The sequence below is a fragment of the Oratosquilla oratoria genome, chromosome 29 (genome assembly GCF_046742065.1).
Source record: "Oratosquilla oratoria isolate Oo_2021 chromosome 29, ASM4674206v1, whole genome shotgun sequence".
Classification (NCBI taxonomy): domain Eukaryota; kingdom Metazoa; phylum Arthropoda; class Malacostraca; order Stomatopoda; family Squillidae; genus Oratosquilla; species Oratosquilla oratoria.
In genome coordinates, this window is record NC_134805.1 from 14,644,973 (window position 1) to 14,672,472 (window position 27,500).

At 40.4% G+C, this 27,500-nt stretch overlaps 2 protein-coding genes across 10 annotated transcripts in view; both read right to left on the reverse strand.

Moving 5' to 3' along the window:
• LOC143040614 (solute carrier family 49 member 4 homolog) overlaps positions 1-18,558 on the reverse strand; it is a 26,986-nt gene extending 8,428 nt beyond the window's left edge. The window contains exons 1-5 of the mRNA XM_076211758.1: positions 17,678-18,558; positions 16,194-16,348; positions 11,496-11,740; positions 10,756-10,868; positions 4,763-4,906 (exon numbers count right to left, since the gene is read on the reverse strand). Of these exons, the coding sequence (XP_076067873.1) occupies positions 4,763-4,906; positions 10,756-10,868; positions 11,496-11,740; positions 16,194-16,348; positions 17,678-18,149 (1,129 nt within the window). The 5' untranslated portion in view covers positions 18,150-18,558. The remainder of the gene's footprint in view (positions 1-4,762; positions 4,907-10,755; positions 10,869-11,495; positions 11,741-16,193; positions 16,349-17,677) is intronic.
• A 3,464-nt stretch (positions 18,559-22,022) lies between these two features.
• The window catches only part of LOC143040616 (ras-related protein Rab-7L1-like), an 84,689-nt gene continuing 79,211 nt past the window's right edge, over positions 22,023-27,500 (reverse strand). For all 9 annotated transcript variants that reach the window (XM_076211770.1, XM_076211764.1, XM_076211769.1 and 6 more), the window contains one exon: positions 22,023-22,628. In XM_076211770.1, the coding sequence (XP_076067885.1) occupies positions 22,514-22,628 (115 nt within the window). In that variant the 3' untranslated portion in view covers positions 22,023-22,513. The remainder of the gene's footprint in view (positions 22,629-27,500) is intronic.

Below are 27,500 nucleotides of genomic sequence, written 5' to 3' on the forward strand. Positions count from 1 at the left end.
TTATTATTATTATTATTATTACTATTTTTATTATTATTACTATTATTATTATTACTATTTTTATTATTATTATTATTATTATTATTATTACTACTATTATGGTGCTCAGATGAGAGGAAGGGTGGGACGGGTGTGGAGTGTATTTAGGGATGAAATGGGTGGGAGTGTTTTTATGCCTTTCCCCTTTTGGCTACCTCCCTTGGAAGGGGGAAAAAGCCTTGGTATATGTATGTATGTACTACTATTATAATTATTATTACTACTATTATCATTATTATTATCTTTATTATTTTTATTATTATTATTATTATTATTATTATTATTATTATTATTATTATTATTATTATTATTATTATTATTATTATTATTATTATTATTATTATTATTATTATTAATTATTATTATTATTATTATTATTATTATTATTATTATTATTATCATTATTATCATTATTATCATTATTATCATTATTATCATTATTATCATTATTATCATTATTATCATTATTATCATTATTATCATTATTATCATTATTATCATTATTATCATCATTATCATTATCATTATCATTATTATTATTACTTTTATTACTTTTATTACTTTTATTACTTTTATTACTTTTATTACTTTTATTACTATTGTTATTATTATTATTATTATTGTTATTATTGTTACTATTATTATTTAAATATTTAAATTTCCATTTTTATTATCGTTGTTATCATTATTATTGTTACAATTACTATTAACAATTTCTTCATTATTCGTGTTATCACCATATTTAATTGTAAAATTTCATCATTGTTACGTTAGCCGTAATGCTCACACTCGTCACCAACTATGGTAACACGAGGAGGTAGTGAGGTCCACCCCATGTATATAATGCCCACAGCCCGTTTGTAAACCCATTCCTTTGAAAAAGCATACCTGCGAAATTAGTCAGGAATAAACTCAAGACTAAGACTCCTGTGTTTCCTATTCCACTTACGTCAACTTATCAGAATGTCTCAACATATATATATATATACATATATATATATATATATATATATATATATATATATATATATATATGTATATATATATATATATACAGATTAGGAGGCTAAATTAAGCGAAAGAACTGTATATCAGATGTGGGAAATATTTCAAAGTACGCTTGCTAAGATGATTCATAGTTACATCTCGTTTAAGGACAGACACCCCCACCCCCAAATCAGGCCCGCCCAAAATGGCTTGGCAAAGAAAATGAAAAAAGTATTGCTAAAAAGAGACAGGCTTATAAGAAATACAAGTGCTCGGGTGCACCTAATGACTATCGACGTTATGTAATAATACAGATAGATTTAACAAATATAATAAAAAAACGAGAACGACAATACGAAATGAATATCGCTGATAGGTCCAAAGAGAATCCCAAAGAATTCTATATTTACATTAGAGATAAGCACCCAAGCAAGATGCTGTAATGTCTCCCATTTATTTTATATCACCTGTTTATTTGTTTGTTATTATTTGTTTGTTTATTATTATTTGCTTGATTTTCATTTATTATTATTATTTATCTGTCAATTTATTATCATTTACTATCTACTTTTTGTTTATTATTTAACTATACCTATGCATTTATTTATTTATTTTTATCTATTATCATTTATATTATAATAATCTTTATCTATTTGTTTATCATTATTGTGTGTTTTTTCGCATCCAACTTAGCTATGGGCCAAAAGGTCTCCTGCCTGTATGCTTCTCCTTTTAATCCTTTTTAATCCTTTATATATAGTTGCATTGTTATATGCATATACATATATATATATATGGATATATATATACATATATATGCAAATATATATACATATATATATATATATATACATATATACATGTACACATATGTATACATATATTTATATATATATATATATAATACTGATGACCCACTTTCGGAGAAGAATAAGCGAAGATATAGAGATCTGTATATTTCGATCACTTACTGTGATCCTCTTCGGCAGATATAAGTTACAAAGTACAGAACAATGTGTATTTATAGTAAAGAAGTGAGGTAGCATGAGGGGACGAGGCTCAGGTCAACACGCCCGGCACGCATGCTCGCATCTTGGTGGCTCAGGTCACATGACCGGCGTTGCATGGGCCTTGGTGATTTTTGTCCACCGTTAATGTTGATGGTAACATTTTATTTATGGCAAAAGAAGAAATACAGTCTGGTGACCATTGACCATGGGAAATATTATAATTTGGGAAATTATTTATTAAGGAGGATTCTACTATTTTTCTTCTGAAACTACATTTGGATTTATAAATTATTTCAGCATAGTCCCAATTTATCAACTATCAAAAAATCCTCTAAAAAGCACTGCTTCAGAATTTAACAAACATGCCATCAAAATCTTAGGCAAAGACACGTTCCAAAAACTGAAAGTCATTAATCCCCAGTTGCCCAACTTTTACGGTCTTCCAAAATTGCACAAAGACGGCATTCCCCTCAGACCCATCATATCAAATAGGAATTCTTGTACACATAAGACCTCAAAATGGCTCACACAAATACTATCACCGTATGTAGGTTGTTTCTCAGAGTCTCACATAAAACACTCAGAAGACTTCATAAGAAAGATCAAAAGTCACAACCTACCTAGTAGTAGAAAATTACTAAGTCTAGATGTAGTTTCGCTATTCACCCAAATTGATGTAACGGTAGTCTTAGAGTTTTTGAAAGTAAAATTACAACCATACCAGAACCAGCTACCATTGCCACTAGATAAAATATTAAATTTAACACAACTTTGCGTCAACACCAATGTTTTTTCATTCAAAGATCTTTATTATAAACAGAAATTCGGATGTTCCATGGGCTCTAATCTCTCGCCAGTTCTAGCCAACTTATATATGGAATATTTTGAATCAGTGCTATTACCGAAAATTAAACCACCCGCCATGTTTTGGCATAGATATGTAGATGATATCTTTACGGTTTGGGATGATGAATGGGGATCATTCCAAGAATTTCACAACCAGCTCAATCACCTAACGAACAATATTAAATTCAAGGTGGAATGGGAATTAGATCACAAATTACCTTTTCTAGATATTTTAATAATAAGAAATGCGGAGTCACTGTCCTTCACAGTTTATAGGAAGCCCACCCACACAGGGAGCTACCTACATTTCTTTAGCCACCATCCTGACAAAATAAAATATAGTGTAGCTTCAGGCCTATTCTTACGGGCTTTGAGAATTTGTAGCTCCCAATACTTAGATTTGGAACTAAATTCAGTGAAAAATCAACTAACAAAATTAGGATACCCGCCGTGGTTTTTACAAAAAGCTCTCAGCAAGGCCAAAATTAGTTTTCACAAAACAGATTCCCATTCCGCCATGAATCATCATTGGGATAATAGAAGCATAAAATTGCCTTTTAACAAATCAATCCATGAATTGTCTCACATGTTACCAAAGGAAAAGGTAAATTTTATCTTCCATTATCCTAATAATTTGTTCAGTAAAGTTGTCAATATACATCACAGATCCAAGAGTAATACAACTCCTGGAGTTTATAAATTACCTTGTTTAGATTGCAATGATGTATATTGGGGACAGACGGGTCGAGATCTCAATACCAGGGTTAAGGAGCACAAGAACTCTGTTAAATACGGACAGGAAAATTCCGCAGTATTTCAGCACGTCGCCAATAAAAACCACCGAATAAATTGGGACGATGCTGAAATAATTTATAAATCCAAATGTAGTTTCAGAAGAAAAATAGTAGAATCCTCCTTAATAAATAATTTCCCAAATTATAATATTTCCCATGGTCAATGGTCACCAGACTGTATTTCTTCTTTTGCCATAAATAAAATGTTACCATCAACATTAACGGTGGACAAAAATCACCAAGGCCCATGCAACGCCGGTCATGTGACCTGAGCCACCAAGATGCGAGCATGCGTGCCGGGCGTGTTGACCTGAGCCTCGTCCCCTCATGCTACCTCACTTCTTTACTATAAATACACATTGTTCTGTACTTTGTAACTTATATCTGCCGAAGAGGATCACAGTAAGTGATCGAAATATACAGATCTCTATATCTTCGCTTATTCTTCTCCGAAAGTGGGTCATCAGTATTATTTTACATATGTGCTACGACATATCTTTGTTGTGATATATATATATGCTTACATCCTTATCCCCATAAATGATGCTTACGCTAGCGGTCCTTCCTTTGGTGTATGTGTAAATTAGAGGATAACCAGCGCATCTATCGTTGGGGACAATATAGCTTAGAGGAAGAGCAATCGTGAAAGTGCTTAATCACAAATCCAAAGAAGGCAGCAAGAAGTAGTAGACTTCAAAAGTAACCAGTACTTTTTCTAAATGGAGATTATTCTCTAATCATAAAGAAAATGGCACGTGACCCTGGTCCATAGGGACGCCACTGAAGTCCCTGAAGCTTTATAGCAGTCATTCCGTTGTTGGCTCGAGTTTCACTGGGGGGAATATATTCGCAGCCCCACAGTGGTTGGCAACGATCCCCGGAACCTCCCACATATCTCTCTGGGAAGAAATATTTGACTGCTGTCTGTGTTGTGTGAGTATGGGAAGGGAAATAGGTCAGTCGCCGGTTGTCAGCTCTCCATGTGTGTAAAGGTACAAGACAGTTGCGGTTGGTAAAGAGATCAAGATTTCAGTCCGGGGACCGAATGCCAGACACTCAGGGTTGTAGCTGGGAGGAGCTTCTTACCAATATAGAGGAGGCGGTGTACATCGTTCTCCATCACTTCGATGTCGGAGTCTGTGACGTTGTGGTGGTGACCAGGGGACTTGACGAAGAGAGGTTCCAGGTAGCTGAAGGCGCAGCCGATCTCGTTGAAGCCATGGAAGATTGCTGGAAGGAGGGAACATGGAAGAGGAGGGAGAGGAGTTTACACCGGGAGCCGCTGAACTGCGGGAAAAGCGTTCGATGTCAGTCTTGTGTCGTTAAGCCTGCTGGTCTCGCATTCGCTTATATGTGGGTTCGAGTCCCGCATTCCTCTTCGATTCCCGGTGTTGACTGCTGTTACCCGCTTACACGTAGGGCTAAGGTGACGGCTTCGGCCGCAGTTACTTAGCGACTCTTGGGGTAGGCTCCTCATCTACAAGGGGGGTAGCCAAAAAGAAAAAGGCATAAAATCATTCCCACCCATTCCATCCCTGAATACACTCCACACCCCTCCACCCTCCCTCTTATCTTAGCACCTCCTGAAAGACGGGTCATCCCTGCACCTTGTCCACTGCCCTGGGTTAGAAGCAGTGTCGCAAGACACAGCACATCCACAGCAAGGCCGCTTCATTAAATCGGCGACCCCCCCTCTCCGTCCCCCCATTGCATCAAATGAGAGGACGGGGAGAAATCCCTTCGGGCTTCGTCAAATTTTGCTCACACATACTACCTCACCCCCCATCCACCCGCCCATTCCACCTCATGCAATCACAACATCATCCATATACAACCATTCTCCATTCACCCCTGTCTTCTGTCCTCTCCCGTCCTTCCTCAACAGACATTCCCCTCTTCCCCAAAGCCCCCTTCACCCCATCCATCCACCTCATCCTAGGACGTCCCCTCATGTTCACTCCCTCCACATCTGCCTTCCACACCTCTTTTACTAGTCTTTCTTCACTCATTCTTTCCATGTGTCCAAACCATCCTAATATTCTTTCATCAATCCTATCTCCCAGCTCCTTTTCCACCCCTGTTCTCCTCCTCACCTCCTCATTTCTCACTCTATCTAGCCTAGTAACCCCCATCATACTTCTCAGACACCTCATCTCAAACACATTCAAACTCCTTCTCTCTTCCTCTCTTATGTTCCATGTTTCTGCCCCATACAGTGCTGTTGGCACAATCACTCCTTCATACAGTCTCCTCTTAGCATCCATTCCCAAATGTCTATTCCTCATTACACTCTTTAATCCACCAAGGCATTTACTCGCTTCTCTCAATCTACATTCTACCTCCACTTTCACTCCACCTTTCCCTGCCACATTTGCACCCAAGTATCTAAAACTATCCACTTCCTCCAGTCGCTCTCCCTTAATGCTCACTTCTAATCCCCTTGTACATCTCATCACCTTACTTTTACCCACATTTATCTTTAGTTATTGGATTTCTTTATTTTTTATTTGTTGGGTGAGGATCATACGTCAGGAGTCGCTTAGCTGCGCCCTTGTGCGCTTGGACTGTTGGTAACAAGCAGTCGCTGCTGGGAATCGGAGAGAAGAGCGGGTTTCGAACCCACAACTAAGCAAATACGAGACCAGCACGCTACCGACGATGCCACAAATTCTCTTTGTTATCAGTACTTTTGGGGAAATATTTTTTTTTATTGTTTGTATTGGTTATTGCGATGTTTTGGCTCTCTAGAAAATCTTCATAACGGAGACAAACAAAAGACTAGTTGTTACTATGTGACAAATTACAGATATCAAGACTGCTTACCAGTCGTAACGTAACGTTATGATATCATAAGCTGTAACACTGTGACGTAACGTTGTAGCATTGTAACACCGTCACATCGTAAAGTTGTCATATAACGTAATGACCATTCAACACAGTCACACAATACAGCTGGCTCCACTACTAAGTACTACAGTGACTGCGAGGAGTCGAATCTCTGGGTCGTAAGCTTACGACATAGTATTTTATAACCTGGCAGACTTACGATCATCGTAGATATACTAGGTAAATAAAAATTACAATAATTATTCGACTACACAAAGATAGAGAAAAGATAAAGATCGAGAAAGGAGTATGGCAAGGCGATACATTTTCACCCAAATTGATTACAACTCGCTTGGAAGATATTTCCAGAAGGTTGAGTTGGGAAGGGAGAGTTTAAAGATTAATGGTGAATATTTTAACCACCTAAGATTTGCGGATGACATTATTCTTATTTCAGAAAGAGCAGAAGACTTGCAAGTATGCTGAGTGGTCTGAGCAAGGAAAGACTCAGAGTAGATTTAAGAATTAACAAGAATAAAACCTTTGGATAGATTTAAATGAGTGCATAGAGGGTTTAGGAAGAAATGTCAATGTAATAGTACTGGGAGACCTTAATGCTAGGGTGGGAAATGGTCCAATCGATGGAGGGGTTGGGAAGTGTGGAGTTCCAGGAAAGAATCGTAGTGGAGAGTTGATGGTGGAAATGTGTCTAGAAAGAGAGTTGATGATAGCAAATACAGTGTTTCGGAAGAAAGTCAAGCATAAGTACACATGGGAGAGGGTGGTGGAGGGAAGGGTGGTAGATAGAGCGCTAATGGATTATGTAGTGGTAAATAGGATTATGATAGGAAGAGTTAAGGATGTACATGTGCTAAGGGGAGAGGGTGGGGGAATATCAGATCATTTTTTGGTGGAAGGTAAGCTGAGAGTGGAGGATAGATGGAGAAAGAGGAAAGGGACAAAAGGTAGGGAGGTTCTTAGAGTGAACTCCTTGAATGAAAAGGAAAAGGAGAAGGAGTACGAAAAGAAGCTGAAAGAGGAGTGGGAGGGAGTAAAGGATAGAGCAGAGATGGGTGTGGAGGAGGAATGGGGATGATTCAAGGAGGGAGTCTTAAAGTGTGCAAGGATGGTGTGTGGAACAAGAAGGACAGGGGGAAATAGAAGAAAGGGTAGTGAATGGTGGGATGAGGAAACAAAGAAGGTTGTAGAAGAGAAGAAGCGAGCATTCACAGATTGGTTACAAAAGAGGACAGGGGAGTCATATGAGACGTACAAAGAAAAGAAAAGAGAAGTAAAGCAAAAGGTAAAGGAGGCAAAGAGGAGAGCAGATGTGAAATGGGGTAGGAGTATGACAGAAAATTTTGAAAGTAATAAAAAGATGTTTTGGAAAGAAATTAAGAGAGGAAGAGGAGGCGAATCAAGTAGGGAAGAAAAGGTAAAAGGTACAGATGGAGAGTTGATAATGGAAGAGATGGCAGTGAGGGGAAGATGGGCAGAATATTTTAGGGAGTTGCTGAATGTGAAGGAGGATAGGGAAGGAAAGATAGCTGCAGTGGGAAATGCGAAGAAAGTGAGAGTGATGAGTGAGGAGAATGGAGGAGAAATAAGGAAGGATGAGGTGAAGGCAGCTGTAAAGATGATGAAAGCAGGTAAGGCACCTGGTCTGGATGGATGTCATGCAGAATGTCTGAAAAAGGGAGGTGCAGTGATGGTGGACTGGTTGGTGAGGTTATTTAATGTTTGCTGGAGAGAGGGTAGAGTACCGGAGGACTGGAGTAGTGCCTGTATAGTTCCTCTTTACAAGGGAAAAGGGGACAAGTGTGAATGTAGTAATTTCAGAGGGATTAGCCTGTTGAGTGTAGTAGGGAAGGATCTTAATTGAGAGGATTAGGAGAGGAACAGAGGGAGTAATTGGTGAGGAACAGTGTGGATTTAGGACGGGTAGAGGTTGTGTAGATCAGATCTTTGTGGTAAGACAGATATGTGAGAAAGCTATAGGAAAGGGGAAGGATGTTTTTTTGGCTTTCATGGATCTGGAAAAGGCTTATGATAGGGTAGACAGAAAGGCACTGTGGGAGGTTATGCAGATTTATGGGATAGGAGGAAAGCTTTTGGGAGCTGTCAAGAGTTTTTATGAGAGTAGTAGAGCATGTGTTAGGATTAGAAATGGAGAGAGTGAGTGGTTTGAAGTAAAGGTGGGACTTCGTCAAGGATGCGTTATGTCGCCCTGGCTGTTCAACTTATACATGGATGGGGTGGTGCGAGAGGTGAATGCTAGGGTAGTGAGTCAGGGATTGGAGATGGTTAAAGAAAATGGAGAAAAGTGGGAGGTGAGCCAGCTGTTGTTTGCGGACGACACTGCGCTTGTGGCAGGGTCAGAGGAGGGATTGAGGAAGCTGGTGGCAGAGTTTGGGAGAGTATGTGATAGAAGAAAGCTAAAGATAAATGTGGGTAAAAGTAAGGTGATGAGATGTACAAGGGGTGAAAGTGGCAGTAGACTGGAAGTGAACATTAAGGGAGAGCGACTGGAGGAAGTGGATAGTTTTAGATACTTGGGTGCAAGTGTAGCAGGAAAAGGTGGAGTGAAGGTGGAGGTAGAATGTAGATTGAGAGAAGCGAGTAAATGCCTTGGTGGATTAAAGAGTGTAATGAGGAATAGACATTTGGGAATGGATGCGAAGAGGAGACTGTATGAAGGAGTGATTGTGCCAACAGCACTGTATGGGGCAGAAACGTGGAACATAAGAGAAGAAGAGAGAAGGAGTTTGAATGTGTTTGAGATGAGGTGTCTGAGAAGTATGGTGGGGGTTACTAGGCTAGATAGAGTGAGAAATGAGGAGGTGAGGAGGAGAACAGGGGTGAAAAAGGAGTTGGGAGATAGGGTTGATGAAAGAATATTAGAATGGTTTGGACACATGGAAAGAATGAGTGAAGAAAGACTAGTAAAAGAGGTATGGAAGGCAGATGTGGAGGGAGTGAACATGAGGGGACGTCCTAGGATGAGGTGGATGGATGGGGTGAAGGGGGCTTTGGGGAAGAGGGGAATGTCTGTTGAGGAAGGAAGGGAGAGGACGGAAGACAGAGGTGAGTGGAGAATGGTTGTATATGGATGATGTTGTGACTGCATGAGGAGGAATGGGCGGGGAAGTGGGGGGTGGGGTAGTATGTGTGAGTAAATTTTGACGCAGCCCGAAGGGATTTCTCCCCGTCCTCTCCTTATATGCAAAGGGGGACGGAGAGGGGGGGTCGCCGATTAAATGAAGCGGCCTCGCTGTGGATGTACTGTGTCTTGCGACACTGCTTCTGACCCAGGGCGGTGGGCAGGGTGCAGGGATGACCCGTCATCCAGGAGGTGCTCAGATGAGAGGAAGGGTGGGAGGGGTGTGGAGTGTATTTAGGGATGAAATGGGTGGGAGTGTTTTTATGCCTTTCCCTTTTTGGCTACCTCCCTTGGAAGGGGGAAAAGGCCTTGGTATATGTATGTATGTAAAACCAAAGTAATGTTCAACACGAAAGTTCAAAGTTAAGAGATTATAATTGATGGTGAGAGTCTTGAAGAAGTTGAAGAGTATAATCATTTAGGACAGATGGTGAAATTGGTAAAAGATCATGATAATGAAATGAAAAGGCGTATAACAATTGGCTGGAAAATGTTTGGAAAGTATAATAAAAGAATAAGAGGCTCTCTACCTTTATGTTTGAAAGGTAAAGTTACCAATGCATTCTGCCAGCACTAATCTACGGGTGTGAGACTTGGAAACTGACGAAGGCTATGCAGACAAAAACTAAGGACTGCACAGAGCAGAATGGAGCGATCAATGGCGGGAGTAACGCTGAGAGACCGAAAGAGAGCAAGTTGGGTGAGAGAGCAGACTAGAGTGAAAGATATTGTGGAGGCGGTAAAAGAGAGGAAGTGGAATTGGGCAGGTAAGTTAGCGCGAATGACTGATGAGCGATGGAGCAAGTGTGTTACTGGATGGACGCCGCGAGATGGGAATCGTGGAAGAGGGAGACCAGACAGAAGCTGGAGAGACGAGATAGAGAAGTTTGCAGGAGTGACGTGGCAGAGGTTGGTGCAGTCGTATGAGTCATGGAATACCAAGAAAGAAGCAATGGACTCAGGATGGCTGATCGATCGATTGACTGATTGACTGATTGATAGTTTCGCAGAGGTCGCCAGGCGCTGTAGTACTTACAAGTGAAATCAGCCGCACTTTCAATACGCGGATGACGACGTGGGCAGTCTGACTTACCTAGGGCCGAAGTTCTTTCTTGTGGTGGGAACCAAACGGCCGCTATCATTGGTGGCACAGTAATTGCGAGTAGACACGCCGTGCCAGTCAGGAAGGATGACGCATGGCACATGCTAAAATGGCACAGAATCCAGAGCCGGAGAGGGTGAGGGAGAGTGGGAGAGGGGGAAGGGAGAGAGAAAGTGAGTACATGACCACGAAGCTACCGCCTTCATTTTCTATTCTATTCTATTTGTTTATTTATTCATTGATTTATTTTTGACTTTGGTGAAGTTACTTTAGGATATATTAGTTTAGTGAGGTTAGATTACGTTATGTTAAGATGAAATAGGGTAAGCGTTGTCAAGTATTGAGTTGGGATTAGTTGAGGCCGAGTTAAGACATCAATGTTCTCACCATCCGATAGAAAAAATACGACAGAATAAAATAGATAAATAAATGAATGAATATATAAATAAACAAATAAACAAATGAATAAATAAATATATATATATATAAATGAATGAACAAATATATAAATATTAATTGAATAAATAAATAGATAAAAATTAATTGAATGAATAAATAAATAAGTGAATAAAAGATGGATAAACATATAAACGAATAACCAAAAAAAAAGAAAAAAAAAAAAATGGATAGAAATGAACAAACGAATAAACAGTTGAATGAATCCGTGACCATAACAGCAACAACAGCAACAACAACTGGAAGAGGTCCTTCCAGCACCTGGAAGTGCTCACAGCGTGAAGAGAGACGTCTGGAAAGCGGCGCACCGGACGGTCATGGCCAGCGCGAGGCAGGAGCCGCAAAGGACCACGATGACCTTGAGACCTGCTCGCAGGGGGATCCAGCAGGCAGGCACGATGAACAAGGGCCCGCAGATGTAGTTCCAGTTGGCGAAGAGGGCGATCGTCGAAGGACTCCAGTCAGGGAAGATCGCGATGGCCGTCTCCGAAATAGGGCCCCATGTGTTCCATTCGAAGGACTGTGGGGGGAAAAAAAGATATGCAGCATACACAAACACACGCGCACACACACACACACACACACACACACACACACACACACACACACACACACACACACACACACACACACACACACACACACACACACACACACATGTACACACACACACACATGTACACACACACACACACACACACACACACACACACACACACACACACACACACACACACACACACACACACACACACACACACACACACACACACACACACACACACACACACACACACACACACACACACACACACACACACACACTCGCACAGACACAAATATGACATATATATATATATATATATATATATATATATATATATAAATACACATATTTATATATATATATGTATATACACACACACACACACAATTTATATATATATATATATATATATATATATATATATATATATGATATATATATATATATATATGTGTGTGTGTGTGTGTGTGTGTGTGTGTGTGTGTGTGTGTGTGTGTGTGTGTGTGTGTGTGTGTGTGTGTGTGTGTGTGTGTGTGTGTGTGTGTGTGTGTGTGTGTGTGTGTGTGAGAGAGAGAGACTAGGCATCCCTCTCCTTGTAGCCCTACAGGGCACATTCCTAGAAAAAAAGGCAGAGGCATAAGAGGGGTTGGAGGGCCTCGGTCCAGCACCCTAAGGTTTGGGTCTTTTAATGTGCGTGGATGTGGTACAGATGAGAGTAAAAGGGAAGAGATAGGTAGTATGTTTGTGAGAAGAAAGATGGATGTGTTGGCTTTGAGTGAATCTAAGCTGAAAGGGAAGGGCGATTGTAAGTTTGGGAGTGTAAGTGGGAGGTTATCAGGAGTGAAGAGAGGGCGAGGAAGGGAAGGGGTGGCTATACTAGTAAGTGAAGAGATAGGTAAACGTGTAGTGGAGTGGAAGGAGGTTTCCTCAAGGATAATGTGGATGAAGGTGAAACTGGGAAAGGAGATGTGGGTTTTTGTATGTGCATATGGGCCTGGCAGAGAAAAGAGTAGAGAAGAAAGGGAGGCCTTTTGGATATATTTAAATGAGTGCATAGAGGGCTTAGGGAGAAGTGTAAATGTAATAGTACTGGAAGACCTTAATGCTAGGGTAGGAAAGGAGCCAATTGATGGAGTGGTTGGGAAATGTGGAGTTCCAGGAAAGAATCGTAGTGGAGAGTTGATGGTGGAAATGTGTCTAGCAAGAGAGCTGATGATAGCAAATACAGTGTTTCGGAAAAAAGTCAAGCATAAATACACATGGGAGAGGGTGGTGGAGGGAAAGGTGGTAGATAGAGCTTTAATGGACTATATAGTGGTAAATAGGATTATGATAGGAAGAGTTAGGGATGTACATGTGCTAAGGGGAGAGGGTGGGGGAATATCAGATAATTTTTTGGTGGAAGGTAAGTTGAGAGTAGAGGACAGATGGAGGAAGAGGAAAGGGACAAAAGGTAGGGAGGTGCTTAGAGTGAATTCTCTAAACGAAGAGGAAAAGGAGAAGGAGTACAAGAGGAAGCTGAAGGAGGAGTGGGAGGGAGTAAAGGATAGAGTGGAGGTAGGTGTGGAGGAGGAATGGGGATGATTCAAGGAGGGAGTCACAAAGTGTGCAAGGATGGTGTGTGGAACAAGAAGGTCAGGAGGAAATAGAAGGAAGGGTAGTGAATGGTGGGATGAGGAAATGAAGAAGGTTGTAGAAGAGAAGAAGCGAGCTTTCACAGATTGGTTACAAAATAGGACGAGGGAGTCATATGAGACGTACAGGGAAAAGAAAAGAGAAGTAAAGAAAAAGGTAAAGGAGGCAAAGAGGAGAGCAGATGTAAAATGGGGTAAGAGTATGACAGAAAATTTTGAAAGTATTAAAAAGATGTTTTGGAAAGAAATTAAGAGAGGAAGAGGAGGCGAATCAAATAGAGAAGAAAGGGTAAAAGGTGCAGATGGAGAGATGATAATGGAGGAGAAGGCAGTAAGGGGAAGATGGGCAGAATATTTTAGGGAGTTGCTTAATGTGAAGGAGGATAGGGAGGGAAAGATAGCTGCAGTGGGAAATGGTAAGAAAATGAGAGTGATGAGTGAGGAAAATGGAGGAGAAATAAGGAAGGATGAAGTGAAGGCAGCAGTTAAGATGATGAAAGCAGGTAAGGCACCTGGTCTGGATGGATGCCATGCAGAATGTCTTAAAAAAGGAGGTATAGTGATGGTGGACTGGTTGGTGAGGTTATTTAATGTTTGCTGGAGAGAAGGTAGAGTGCCAGAGGACTGGAGGAATGCGTGTATAGTTCCACTTTACAAGGGAAAAGGGGACAAGTGTGAATGTAGTTGTTTCAGAGGGATTAGCTTGTTAAGTGTAGTTGGGATGGCTTATGGGAGGATCTTGATTGAGAGAATTAGCAGAGGAACAGAGGGAGTAATTGGTGAGGAACAGTGTGGATTTAGGACAGGTAGAGGTTGTGTAGATCACATTTTTGTGGTCAGACAGATATGTGAGAAAGCTATAGGTAAGGGGAAGGATGTTTTCTGGGCCTTTATGGATCTGGAAAAGGCTTACAACAGGGTAGACAGAAAGGCACTGTGGGAGGTTATGCGGATATACGGGATAGGAGGAAAGCTTCTGGGAGCTGTCAAGAGTTTTTATGAGAGTAGTAGAGCTTGTGTCAGGATTAGAAATGGAGAGAGTGAGTGGTTTGAGGTAAAGGTGGGACTTCGTCAGGGATGCGTTATGTCACCCTGGCTGTTCAACTTATACATGGATGGGGTGGTGCGAGAGGTGAATGCAAGGGTAGTGGGTCAGGGATTGGAGATGGTTAGGGAAAATGGAGAAGCCAGCTGTTGTTTGCTGACGACACTGCGCTTGTGGCAGGATCGGAGGAGGGATTGAGGAAGCTGGTGACAGATTTTGGGAGAGTGTGTGATAGAAGAAAGCTGAAGATAAATGTGGGTAAAAGTAAGGTGATGAGATGTACAAGGGGTGAAAGTGGCAGTAATCTGGAAGTGAGCATTGAGGGAGAGCAACTGGAGGAAGTGGATAGTTTTAGATACTTGGGTGCAAATGTGGCAGGAAAGGGTGGAGTGAAGGTGGAGGTAGAATGTAGATTGAGAGAAACGAGTAAATGCCTTGGTGGTTTAAAAAGTGTAATGAGGAATAGGAATCTGGGAATGGATGCGAAGAGGAGACTGTATGAAGGAGTGATTGTGCCAACAGCACTGTATGGAGCAGAAACATGGAACATGAGAGAGGAAGAGGGAAAGAACTTGAATGTGTTTGAGATGAAGTGTCTGAGAGGTATGATGGGGGTTACTAGGCTAGATAGAGTGAGAAATGAGGAAGTGAGGAGGAGAACAGGGGTGGAAAGGGAGTTGGGAGATAGGGTGGATGAAAGAGTATTAGGATAGTTTGGACACATGGAAAGAATGAGTGAAGAAAGACTAGTAAAGGAGGTATGGAAGGCAGATGTGGAGGGAGTGAACATGAGGGGACGTCCTAGGATGAGATGGATGGATGGGGTGAAGGGGGCTTTGGGGAAGAGGGGAATGTCTGTTGAGGAAGGACGGGAGAGGACAGAAGACAGGGGTGAATGGAGAATGGTTGTATATGGAAAATGTTGTGATGCATGAGGTGGATTGGATGGGGGAATGGGGGTGAGGTAGTGTGTGTGAGCAAAATTTTTTTGACGCAGCCCGAAGGGATTTCTCCCCGTCCTCTCCTTCATATGGGGGGACGGAGAGGGGGGTCGCCGATCTAATGAAGCGGCCTTGCTGTGGATGTGCTGTGTCTTGTGACACTACTTCTGACCCAGGGCAGTGGACAGGGTGCAGGGATGACCCGTCATCTAGGAGGTGCTAAGATGGGAGGGAGGGTGGAGGGGTGTGGAGTGTTTTCGGAGATGAAATGGGTGGGAATGTTTTTGTGCCTTTTCCTTTTTGGCTACCCCCCTGGTAAGGGGGGAAAAGGCCTTGGTATATGTATGCATATATGTATGTATATATATATATATATATATATATATATATACATATATATACGTATATATATATATATATATATATATATATATATATAGTGTAATGGTGTGTGTGTGTGTGTGTGTGTGTGTGTGTGTGTGTGTGTGTGTGTGTGTGTGTGTGTGTGTGTGTGTGTGTGTGTGTGCGTGCGTGTGTGTGTGTGTGTGTGTACGTGTGACATTCCATGCACATTCCGTTTTCTTCTCTTCTTTCAATATTTTTATTTGTTTGTTTATATATCACAAACATATCCATTTATCTATTTATAATTTTTTACCGACTTAGTTGATAAGTTAGTTACCAAATCTATCTTTTTACATATATATCGTTTTGTTGTCTATCCGACATAGCGATCCCTGATACTATAGGAACTCAACGCCGGATTCTTTTCCCCCCTCACACGGCCAATGAGGTTGCCCACTTACCGTCATACAGCTGAGGATGGCGAAGACGCCGAGGATCCAGAAGCGCTCAGAAGTCACGGCCGTCTCCTCGCCGGGAGATAATCTCGTCCCGACGCTGCTCCAACGCTGATTCTCCGGCCTCGCCTTCGCCAGGAGCCGAGTCGCCTCGGTAGGTTCTGCTTGTAAAAGGAGGTCTCGTTACGGGTGCCCTATGGTCACCCCGTGCCCTTGTGGCAACACGCCACAACTGCTGCAGTTTCCCCTAAGTGTACATAGCTTTATTGTACATAATATCGTTAATCTGCATTATATCATTGTATATACCAATTCCCATCATTACCGTATATTGTAAACATTACATCTCATACGAGCATCACTATTATATTACTAAATGGATTTGTATATAGTTATATTTGCATACGCTTTACAGAGCATTTGTATATTTATCGAGTATTATTCATGTGATAGCGGACCTGCATGTTTAAAAATTAAAATTATAAAATAAAGTCGTTCCAACGAATATTAACAATTATGAAAACCGGGTTCCCTCTTTCGGAGGAGCTGGATAGAATTGTCACCTGCGTCAGTCACCGGGGCCGTCATGGATTAAACTTGAGGGATTTTACTTACGAGTCGAGGTGGAAGCCGAACGCGCCACATCGACGCAATGTCGCGGGTGTCCCACTTTTAATCCGCCAATATTTTTTGGTCGTGTTGATGCGATTTTGTTTAAAATAGTAAACACTCTTTATAAGGGAGTTTTTGCATGTAAAAGTATATTGACTAGTCAGTAGATGAAGGTGAGGAACCTACGCCAGGAGGCTCGTAACTGCGGCCGAGGTCGTCAACTTTGTCCTGTTATGCGCTTTGGGGACTGTTGGGGCAGGTAGCAAACAGCCACTACTATGAACTGGAGATGAGTGCGGGATTCGAACCCACACTTAAGCGAGTGCGAGGCCAGCATGCTCTCGATTGCGCCATCAGCATGTCAACAGTACATCATGCAGGGTTAGATCCGAGTCCCCGCCACAGCGCAATAGTGGTACGTAGCTTGTCCACAAATGGGAAATATTACCAATAATTCTGGTTCTCACAGTTTCTGTCCTCAGGCCTTTTGGTACCTTTGGCTTCATTGTTTCCATCAGCCTTGCCATGATTTACGCCCTTGATTCCCAGAATTTCTCCCTCAGCTGAGAGAAATTGCCTGGCGACATCCAAAATAAAATATATAATACTCCACAAGACTCAAGTAAGTCTTAGCTTCACTGGTCTTGTTTCCGTCACTAAAGACAATATATGAATAAACGAATAATTGATAAGTAAATAAGTGAACGAATATAATGATAAACAGATAAATAAAAACTACGAGTATTTTGAAAAAGACAACAAAATAGAATAGAACGATGAGCAAATGAATAGACAGATAAATAAATCATTCGAAGATAGAATTAGATAAAATAGAATAAAATTGAATAAATAGAATACAATAAAACGTGGAGTCTCACCCAGAGAACATATGTGCGTCGGTTCCGAGGCTGACAAGATGACGACTCCAGAGACAATTCGTCCTCCATCTATTCTTCCCCCGTCAGGTGCGTCCTCTCCTTCTTGGAGGCTGTCCTCGACACCCTGGACGGGAAACACCACGTCCACGTCGTTCTTTGGAATCCTGGTCCCAGGGGAACACGACATGGTTCCCAAGAGATCCACTTCGTCTACACTTCCGTCAGGATACACGTGAACCTCCTTTTCGCTTTGGTTCTCCTTCAGGAGCTCCTCCAGGGTGTCCTCGTCCATCATGAGCAAGTTAGGTGCCCTTTGGGAACGATGACTCTTGGTCTCCTTCGGGAGATCCTCCGAGGGGGAATCCTCGTCTGGGGTGTAATAACGCGAGCTGTCTGCGCTTCTGCTCAACCCCTGCGAACTCTCTTCCATCTCCTCAGTGACCTTCATGATGGGTCTGGAGCCTGAGGCCATTGCGGATTCTTCTGCAGGAGTTAGATGTACTACCTGCGGAAGTCCGTCGCCGTTGTCCCTGTGGAAGGAGCCCCAAGGATGTCTCTTCTGTAGAAGGGTAAATCTTCTTCTGCAGAAGTCGAGTGCCTCTGTTACAGGTGTCTGACCTCCCCTGTAGAGGTATATAGGCCTTCTTCAGTAGTCACAAAACACCTCGAGTGCTTATACTAAAAGACAATCACCAATCCCACCGATCTCAGGAGGAATCGTGGAATTCCGCGCAGACCTATCTTTCAGAAGATCACCGAACTCGCGAAGAACTGGAGAAGAAGAGGAGGAGGGGGAAGGATTCTGGTCGTTCTCGTTCTCAGCGTCCCCACGACGTGCTGTCTGGTTCAGCCGATACACAGGCACTACCTTCCCTCCCACGGGAAGGCCAGGCCTCTCGCAGGCTTGTTATCATGGACACTGATAAGTGGTCAGCCGCAGATAAACGAGGCCGTGCAACTGCCTCTGCGGTGACTATTGTCAAGTTGAATGGTAAACTTCCCGTAGAAACGATAACATACATACATACACATCATTTGTCTGTTTGATTTTCATTTATTATTAGTTATATGTCAATTTATTGTTATTTACTATTTACCTGTTTGTTTATTATTTAACTATACCTATGCATATATTTATGTATCTTATTTGTTATTTACATTATTATATTTTTTATTTATTAATTTATTATTATTATGATTTTTTTTCGCATCCTTTGTAATACATATGCCAAGGCTTTTTCCCCCTCACAAGGGAGGTGGCTAAAATGAAAAAGGAATAAAACCATTCCCATCCATTCCATCCCTAAATACACTCCACCCCCACCCACCCTCCCTCTTATCTTAGCACCTCCTGGGTGACGGGTCATCCCTGCACTTTGTCCACTGCCCTGGGTCAGAGGCAGTGTCGCAAGACACAGCATATCCACACGTGACAATTTGCAGTTTGAAGTTTTAAGAATCGGATGAACAAGTACCAAGGCTAGCTTCCAGCGCGTTTGTTTCATCGAGAGGTATACAGAAAAAAAAAATTGTGTTTTAGACAAATAAAACAAAATTGCTTCTATTGTATTGCTCACATTCTTGACATACCAGCTCAGATCACATCAACACAGATTATGCAATAGAACAGATAACACCCACACAATGCTAGGATACTTCATGTATAAATTTACATAATATTCACAGATTGCATAATACTGGCAGCAAACAGGCATTAAGGGAACATATATGGGGTGGAGGAGGAGGATATTTGGTGGGAGACCGTGAGGGACCATGGACACCTTGGTCTATCCTTCTCCATCTTCCTCCTCCTCCTCCTCCTTCTCTTCTTCCTCCTATTCCTCATGCTCAGCGGCGGCGCCAGGAATTTTTAGTTGGGAAGGCTAAGGGGTCTGAGCAAATTTTTTGGGGGGCTAATAGTAATATGATAATACACATATATTATCCTCATTTCAGAAGGGGAGGGGGTTAATGGTTGGGCTAGCACTGATGGCTGACAAATCTTTAGCCCTGGCAATTAAAAATTCCACTTAATAAAATTATTTCAATGAGTGTTTTATATTTTCAATTTGCTCATTTCAGTTGGGGGGGATAATGGGGGGGCTGGCCACTTTTTTGGGGGGCTGAAGCCCCCCCAAGCCCCCCCCCTGGCGCCTTCACTGCTCATGCTACTATTAAACCCATTTGTTCTTCTGTCCGTGTTCTCGTTGTTCTTTTTGTTATGACACTAGCTGATGTAATGTCAGGTGATGATGACCAGCACCCACCAGGAGACGATTATCTGTAGCCGAATACCTAAGCCCTACGTGTAGGTCGCAGGTACAAGTAGCCATTGGAAATGAAGTCGATACCAGTGCGCTACAGTGGTTTTGGAGGAAATTTAAACAAGTTTGGTTAACCGTTTGATTTTTTATTAGTTTCTATTTCTGTGGAAGAAGTCTTCTGTAGAATTAAGAAAATCAGAAACACGTTTAACAATTTTTGGTCCATTTTTATAAGATAGGTTAGCAAAGCCACAGTCAAACTTTCTTTTTTTCATTTCAAGTTCCTAAAAAGGCATTGTGTGAAGCATACAAACAGCTTAATTAAGAAGAAGAAGAAAAAAGGCTATAGGAAGAAAGAGCTAAATGAAAGGATTTACAAGTTTTTTTTTTGTTTTTTTTTGTCCATCAGCTTACAGGTCAGTCGCCATAAACAGACGCGGATTTGAATGAGAAATGACGTCACCAACTCTTGCTTGAATATCAATCATGTTGACATTTCGTAATGGAATTTCGTTCAATATAGAATAATGCACTCAAGCTGTGTAGTACGACAATTTCCGGAATGGGGAAGAAAGTTGTGGATTCCAAGAAAACACTGACACGAGAGTTGATAAAATAAACAAAATTAGAATCATGATTGTTCCAAAGAGGAAGTTTCACTTTCAACTCCCGATCCAGAGCGTTTCGACAAATAAGAATTATTTATACAAACTTAAGAGGGAGCAAAAGCATAAAACTGATGTATCAATACTATAAAATCTTAACCTAAAATTGTCTAAATTTACCAAACCTTAAAATTCACGATATTATTCTCCATGATTTGACCTCAGAAGTGTCCACTACATATGGCAACATGTCTTGAGTAATTCCTCACTCGACGAGTAAGAAATTTGAATTCGTTTCGCCTGGACTGTGACGTCGTGTATCCTCAACGTCTACAAGAGTCTATGTATCTTATATACACAAAACAACATGTTCTAGGTAAGGATTTCATAATTCGTAAAAAAAAAAAAAAATGAAGAGAAGATGGCAAGCACCGTTTCGTTTCCCCATTCTGAGGCCTTGTGAATCATTGTCCTGTTGATCCTTTGGAAACAATTCAGAGATAAATTTACAATCGCACACCCTGATGAAAGGCACTAATTCCGTGGACATTCACTTCACGAACGTCAATAGTTTTTGTAAGTTAATCAGTGCAAATTGACACAGATAAGACAAGAGCAACAGTACAAAAGTAACTTCAGCAGATGTTGTTTTGTTTTGTTTTCCTTGGTGAAAGAGTCTATAGTTTATTGTGTTGTCCCCGAGAATGGAATAGAGAAAACAAAGCCTAGTAAGAGTACAAAAGCTGGAGCAAGTAAAAATCAAAAGAAGAATTTCCTCGTCCAGGAAAAACACTAATCGAAGAAAACCAATCAAATCCAAAAGATAAGATATAGTAATAGTGTAAAAAAGGGGAGGTGATGAGATAGGGACGGTTGGCCAGCTCATTATTCGGCTTGTCGTCAGAAGAATTTATTTAGGCGTTTCAAGGTTAGAATACATCAAACTGGCGATTGCACACAGACGAAATTTCTCCAGGTTTCAAGTAATATGGCAGTGTAGCGGCCTCCTGTGTTTGCATGCATTGATGTATATGCATATATGTATGCACACATGTATGTAGATGTACGTATGTATCCTTTTATTATGTATGTATTTATGTGTGTCTATACATTCTACGTGTGAGAAAGTAGCCATAGAAAAGTGTCTATTTCCTTCTGTACAGTCGCACAGACCGTCTATATATACATATTATATATATATATATATATATATATATATATATATATATATATATATATATATATATATTTATATATGCAAGGTAACCACTTAAGAAAATAAACAAACGTAGCAAAGCGCTTTCGTGTATTACATCCTCAGTGTAATTTACACTGAAGATGTAATATACGAAAGCGCTCTGCTCCGTTTATTTTCTTAAGTGGTTACCTTGCATTTATAAAACACACGTTCCTAGTGTTTTTATTGCATATATATATATATATATATATATGTGTGTGTGTGTGTGTGTGTGTGTGTGTGTGTGTGTGTGTGTGTGTGTGTGTGTGTGTGTGGGTGGGTGTGGGTGGGTGTGGGTGTATGGTGTTCAGGAAAGCAGAACAGTCTTGTTCAAGACGACCTCATGAAGAATGGTCAGTTTACAAATCCATTCTTATATATTTTTCTTATTATAGTTGACACTAGACTTTTATTCACTTCGCTCCCAGCAAAACACATGACTTGAATTTCGTCTTCTTGTTTTCTGTGCGGTTGCTTGGTAGTAATAGGAAGAGAACACGCATAGGCAGTGACGTCACTCATGATGTTTATGTATAGGAAGAGTGAGGAGGATAGGAAAGGGGGGGGACTGTTAGGAGTTACGGAATTGGGAGTGGGAGTTGACGTCAACACAAAGAGGAGTTTTGGGAGTTTCAGAAGACACCAACTGGAGAGAGAGAGAGAAAAAAAAAAGAGGTCAAGAATTAACACGAAGGAGAGTGTTAAGGGGAGTGTTAAAGGGAGTGTTACGTCAGCAGTAACACGAAGACGATGGATCGGGTTCTTGTGGAGTGATGCGGATGGAGTTCTCGGGAGTGTCTTCGTTTCGTCCGTCGGTCTGTTTCATCATGACGTCGACGAGGAATCTGAGGGAGAATTCCTGTCTTTAGGCTCAAGCTGGACTGAGTACAAAGGATTATAAAGGCGGAGCATGCCGACAGGAGACCTTTTGGTCCATAACTAGGCCGGATGCGAAAAAATATAATAATGATATATAAATAGATGAATAAAAATTATAATAATATAAATAATAATAATAAGTAATAATAATAATAATAGTAATAATAATAATAATAATAATAATAGTAATAATAATGATAATAATAATAATAATAATAATAATAATAATAACAATAATAATAATAATGATAATAATAATAATAATAATAATAATAATAATAATAATAATAATAATAATAATAATAATAATAATAATAATAATAATAATAATAATAATAATAATAATAATAATTATCTACGAACACATACACACACACATACACACACACACACACACACACACACACACACACACACACACGCACGCACACACACAGGAGAACACATCGAAGCAACACCGCTCGTCGTCGCTCGTCGTCGCGCGACCAAGAAGGAGAGGATTTACAACGAAAAAGGAAAACCTGGTTTGTACTGTAGGGGTGGGGAGTGAACGTGAGTGCCCGAAATGGTATCTATGCAGTGCTAGTTAATTGTGTTAACTCGAAATTAGCAAAAATGAATGAAAACGGCTCGAAAGCCAGTTGCGAATCAGAGCCATCTGGAGGCAATCCACTGAACCGCGATGTAAACAATAAACAAAGCGCCACGTGTTACGACAATGACTTCTTAGGGTTTGGTAAGTACGAAAGAAAGAACTTAAGTAGATTATTAGAGATAGAGAGAGAGATGAGCAAAAATAGGACTCGGTGGGAAAATGAAATCATGGACTTAAGAAAAGAGGTCATTGGTTTAATTGATTGTTTATCTAAGACTAACCACGAAATTTCTGACCTGAAAAAAGCTAACTTGGATCTTACAAACGAAATTAAAGAAATGAAAAGAGACATAAATGAACTGAAGAATGAAAATGAAAAGAAGAAAACTAATGATAATAATAGCGAAAATCTAAAGCAAGAAGTGAACAACAAATTCCAAGAATTGACACAAAAGATCGAAGAAAACTTAGGTGGGGACAGTATCCAGGAAATTAAGAAGTGGAAAGAAAATATTGAAAATAAAGAAATTGCTTTCAAAGAAATAGTCAAGCAGCAAATGCAAGATAATGCAAAAGACACAATCATTCAAGTGATTAACGAAAAAGCAAACTGGGTCAGGGACACAGTAGATAGGAAGAAATGTATTGTGGTTTATGGGCTTAAAGAAAAACAAGGATTGGCGAGGTACATGAGAGAAAAAGAAGAAAAAGAGACAGCAGTAGAAATCCTTAATGAAATTCAGGGGGGAGATAGTGATTCAGGCACAGACTTAGAAGAGACTTACAGAATTGGTCGCTATACTAAGGATAGGAATCGACCTCTAAAGATAAAACTAAGGTCACAAGTGGTAGTAGAAGACATATTTGAAAAAGTAGGTAACTTGGCAAAGAGTGAAAAATACAATAAGATATGGATAAAAAGAGAAATGAGTACTGAGGAATTAGAAAAAGAAAGGGCGCTAAGAGAAGAAGCAAAGGAAAAAAACTTGAAAAGATCGGAGACAGAATGCAAAGAATTCCAGTGGAGAGTAATAGACTTGAGATTAAGACAATGGCGCTTCAAAACGAACAAAACAAGGGAAGAAGAAACCAGGGAGAAGGAAGAAAATTAAAAGTGGCCTATACCAACATTGACGGACTAATTTCGGGACTGAACGAACTCAATGATTATCTGTTAGAAGCAAAACCAGACATAATGGGAATTGTAGAGACTAAACTAAGAGGTGAAATACCATCCACTGTTATCGGACAAGGTTTATACAACTACTGGATAAAAAACAGGGACAAGAAACAGGGAGGGGGAATCATGTTCTTGGCCAAGAAAGACCTAAAGGTGACAAAAATTGCAGAGGGCAAAGGTAATGCTGAATTGATCATGATAAAAGTCGAAGGCAAGAATATGAAGAGTAGAAAGTTTGTGGTGACTTATGTGCCTCCAAAAACAAGCGCTTGGAAAGAAATTGAACATAAAAAAATGCTAGATGACACAAGAAAATCACTCAATGAGATACTAATGGGTAAGGGTAATCTGGTAGTTATGGGGGACTTCAATTGCAAAGAAATTTGTTGGGACAGCATGACAGTGCAAGGAGGAGATGACTCGTGGGGCAATGTACTGCTAGATATGACCATGGAGTACACAATGACCCAATGGGTCCATGAAAACACAAGGTACAGAAATAATGAAGAGCCATCGAAACTAGATCTAATATTTACAACAGAGCCTGAAATAGTGCATAAAGTCCAGTATGAGACACCAATTGGAAAGAGTGACCATGTACTCATCGAAACTATACTAAAGGAAGAAATAGACATAGAGAGGAACGAAAAGCATAGGAAAGGAAGACTGAGGTACAACAAAACAGACTTTACAAAACTAAAGACATTCTTCCGGAATGCAAACTGGGAAATATTTTACAGGGAAGAAACAGCAGTGGAAGAGAAATGGAATATATTGATGGAAAACTACAATGAAGGGGTAAACAGGCATGTACCAAGACAAAAGCGAGAGAGAGAGTACATTAAATGTTGGTTCAACAAAAGATGCAGTGAGGCAAAAGACAGAAGGGACAAAGCTTGGAAAAAGTGGAGAAAAGACAAAAAACAAAGCAAATGGCAAATTTATGTTAACTATAGAAATGAGTATGTTAATGTGAGAAGAGAGGAGAAAAGGAACCATGAGAAGGATATTATAGACAAATGCAAAGAGCAACCCAAACTATTCTATCGGTATGTGAATGGTAAACTTAAAAACAAACAGGAATTGGTGAAACTATGCCAAGGAAACATAGAATACACAGAAGATTTAGAGATGGCCGAAGTCATGAACAATCACTTTAAATCTGTTTTCACCAGAGAGAAAATACCGAATTGTGACATAGACGAAAACAAGAAATCTCCCCTCATGAATGAGTTTACAGCATCACTAAAGGAAATATCAGAACATTTATCAAGGCTGGATGTCAGAAAATCACATGGCCCGGACGGTATTGCAAATTGGATTCTAAAGGAGTGCAAAGAAGAACTAACAGACAAAATACACATCTTAATAAACAGCTCACTCAAAGAAGGAAAGATACCCGAGGACTGGAAAAACGCTAACATTGTACCAATACACAAAGGAGGAAACAAAGAAGAACCCACCAACTATAGGCCAGTATCACTAACAAGCACCATTGCCAAAATTTGTGAGAAAATAATCAAGAATAGATGGGTAAAACATCTGGAAGACAATGACATATTAAACCCAAGACAATTCGGATTCAGACAAGGAAGATCATGCTCCACAAACTTAATATGCTTTTACTCAAGACTAATAGACATAGTGCAAGAAAGAAATGGATGGGCTGATTGTGCATTCCTAGACTTGCAAAAAGCCTTTGACAAAGTACCACACAGAAAACTACTAAAAAAACTGGAACACATAGGAGGAATACAGGGAAACCTACTAAAATGGATAGAGGACTTTCTGACTGGTAGAAAGATGAGAGTAGTGCTCAGAGAAAAATATTCAGACTGGAAAGAGGTGATCAGTGGAGTACCGCAAGGATCTGTGCTGGCACCAATAATGTTTGCTATCTATATGAATGACATGGATGAGGACGTGAACTGCTACATGAGCTTCTTTGCCGATGACGCCAAACTGCTAAGGAAAATAGAAACTGATGAGGACTGTGAAGCACTGCAAGAAGACCTAAATAGGGTATGGAACTGGAGTCAGAAATGGGAAGTGGACTTTAATACTAAGAAGTGTAGCATAATGGAGTTTGGAAAAAGCAAAAACAGAATATCAGGAAAATATACAATTGGAACCAAAGAAGTAAAGAAAGTAGGATCCGAAAAAGATTTGGGAGTAATTATCACGAACGACCTGTCCTATGATATACAGATTAACAAAATTGTCGGGGAGACTTACAATTTGCTAAGATCAATAAAAGTGGCGTTTACATACTTGGACGAAGACATGATGAAAAAAATATTGGTTACATTGATAAGGCCTAGATTAGAGTATGCAGCGACATTGTGGTCCCCCAGTACCAAAAAGAATATAAAGAAAATAGAAAGAATCCAAAGAGCAGCTACAAAAATGGCACCTGCACTTGCAAACCTATCATACGAAGAGAGATTGGCTAAACTGGAGTTACCGACACTGGAGCAAAGAAGAGAGAGAGGTGACCTATTGACCATCTACAGAATCATGAAAGGCACAGAGGTACTCGATAGTGAGAACTTACTTAACTGGGACAAAAGAAACACAAGAGGACATGGAAAGAAAATAAAAAAACATAGCTATAGAAGAGAACTGAAGAAAAACAGTTTTCCTCATAGAGTTTTGGACACTTGGAACAAACTGGACAATGAAATAGTATGCGCAAAAACCATTCATGAGTTTAAAAACAAACTAGACACTGCAAGATACAAAGGCGGGACAACACGAGCATAGCTCCCCTTCCCGCAAAATACAACTAGGTAAATACAACTAGGTAAATACACACACACGCACACACACACACGCACGCACGCTTTCTTGCTTGCTTAAGGCAGTCCATCGTTGCCAATGTCGACGCTGCTCTGCTTTCAATGAGGTGAAATATGAGATTCAGCGGTCGTACCATTATTGTCCTGTGCAGGAGCCGCATATTTTGCTGCATATGTGTCAAGGATGCTTGTCTCCAATCGGCCGGACACCTGCATCACGCTGATGTCGTCGATCTCGATTTCCTTCCTGGAATGGGCGTCTTCT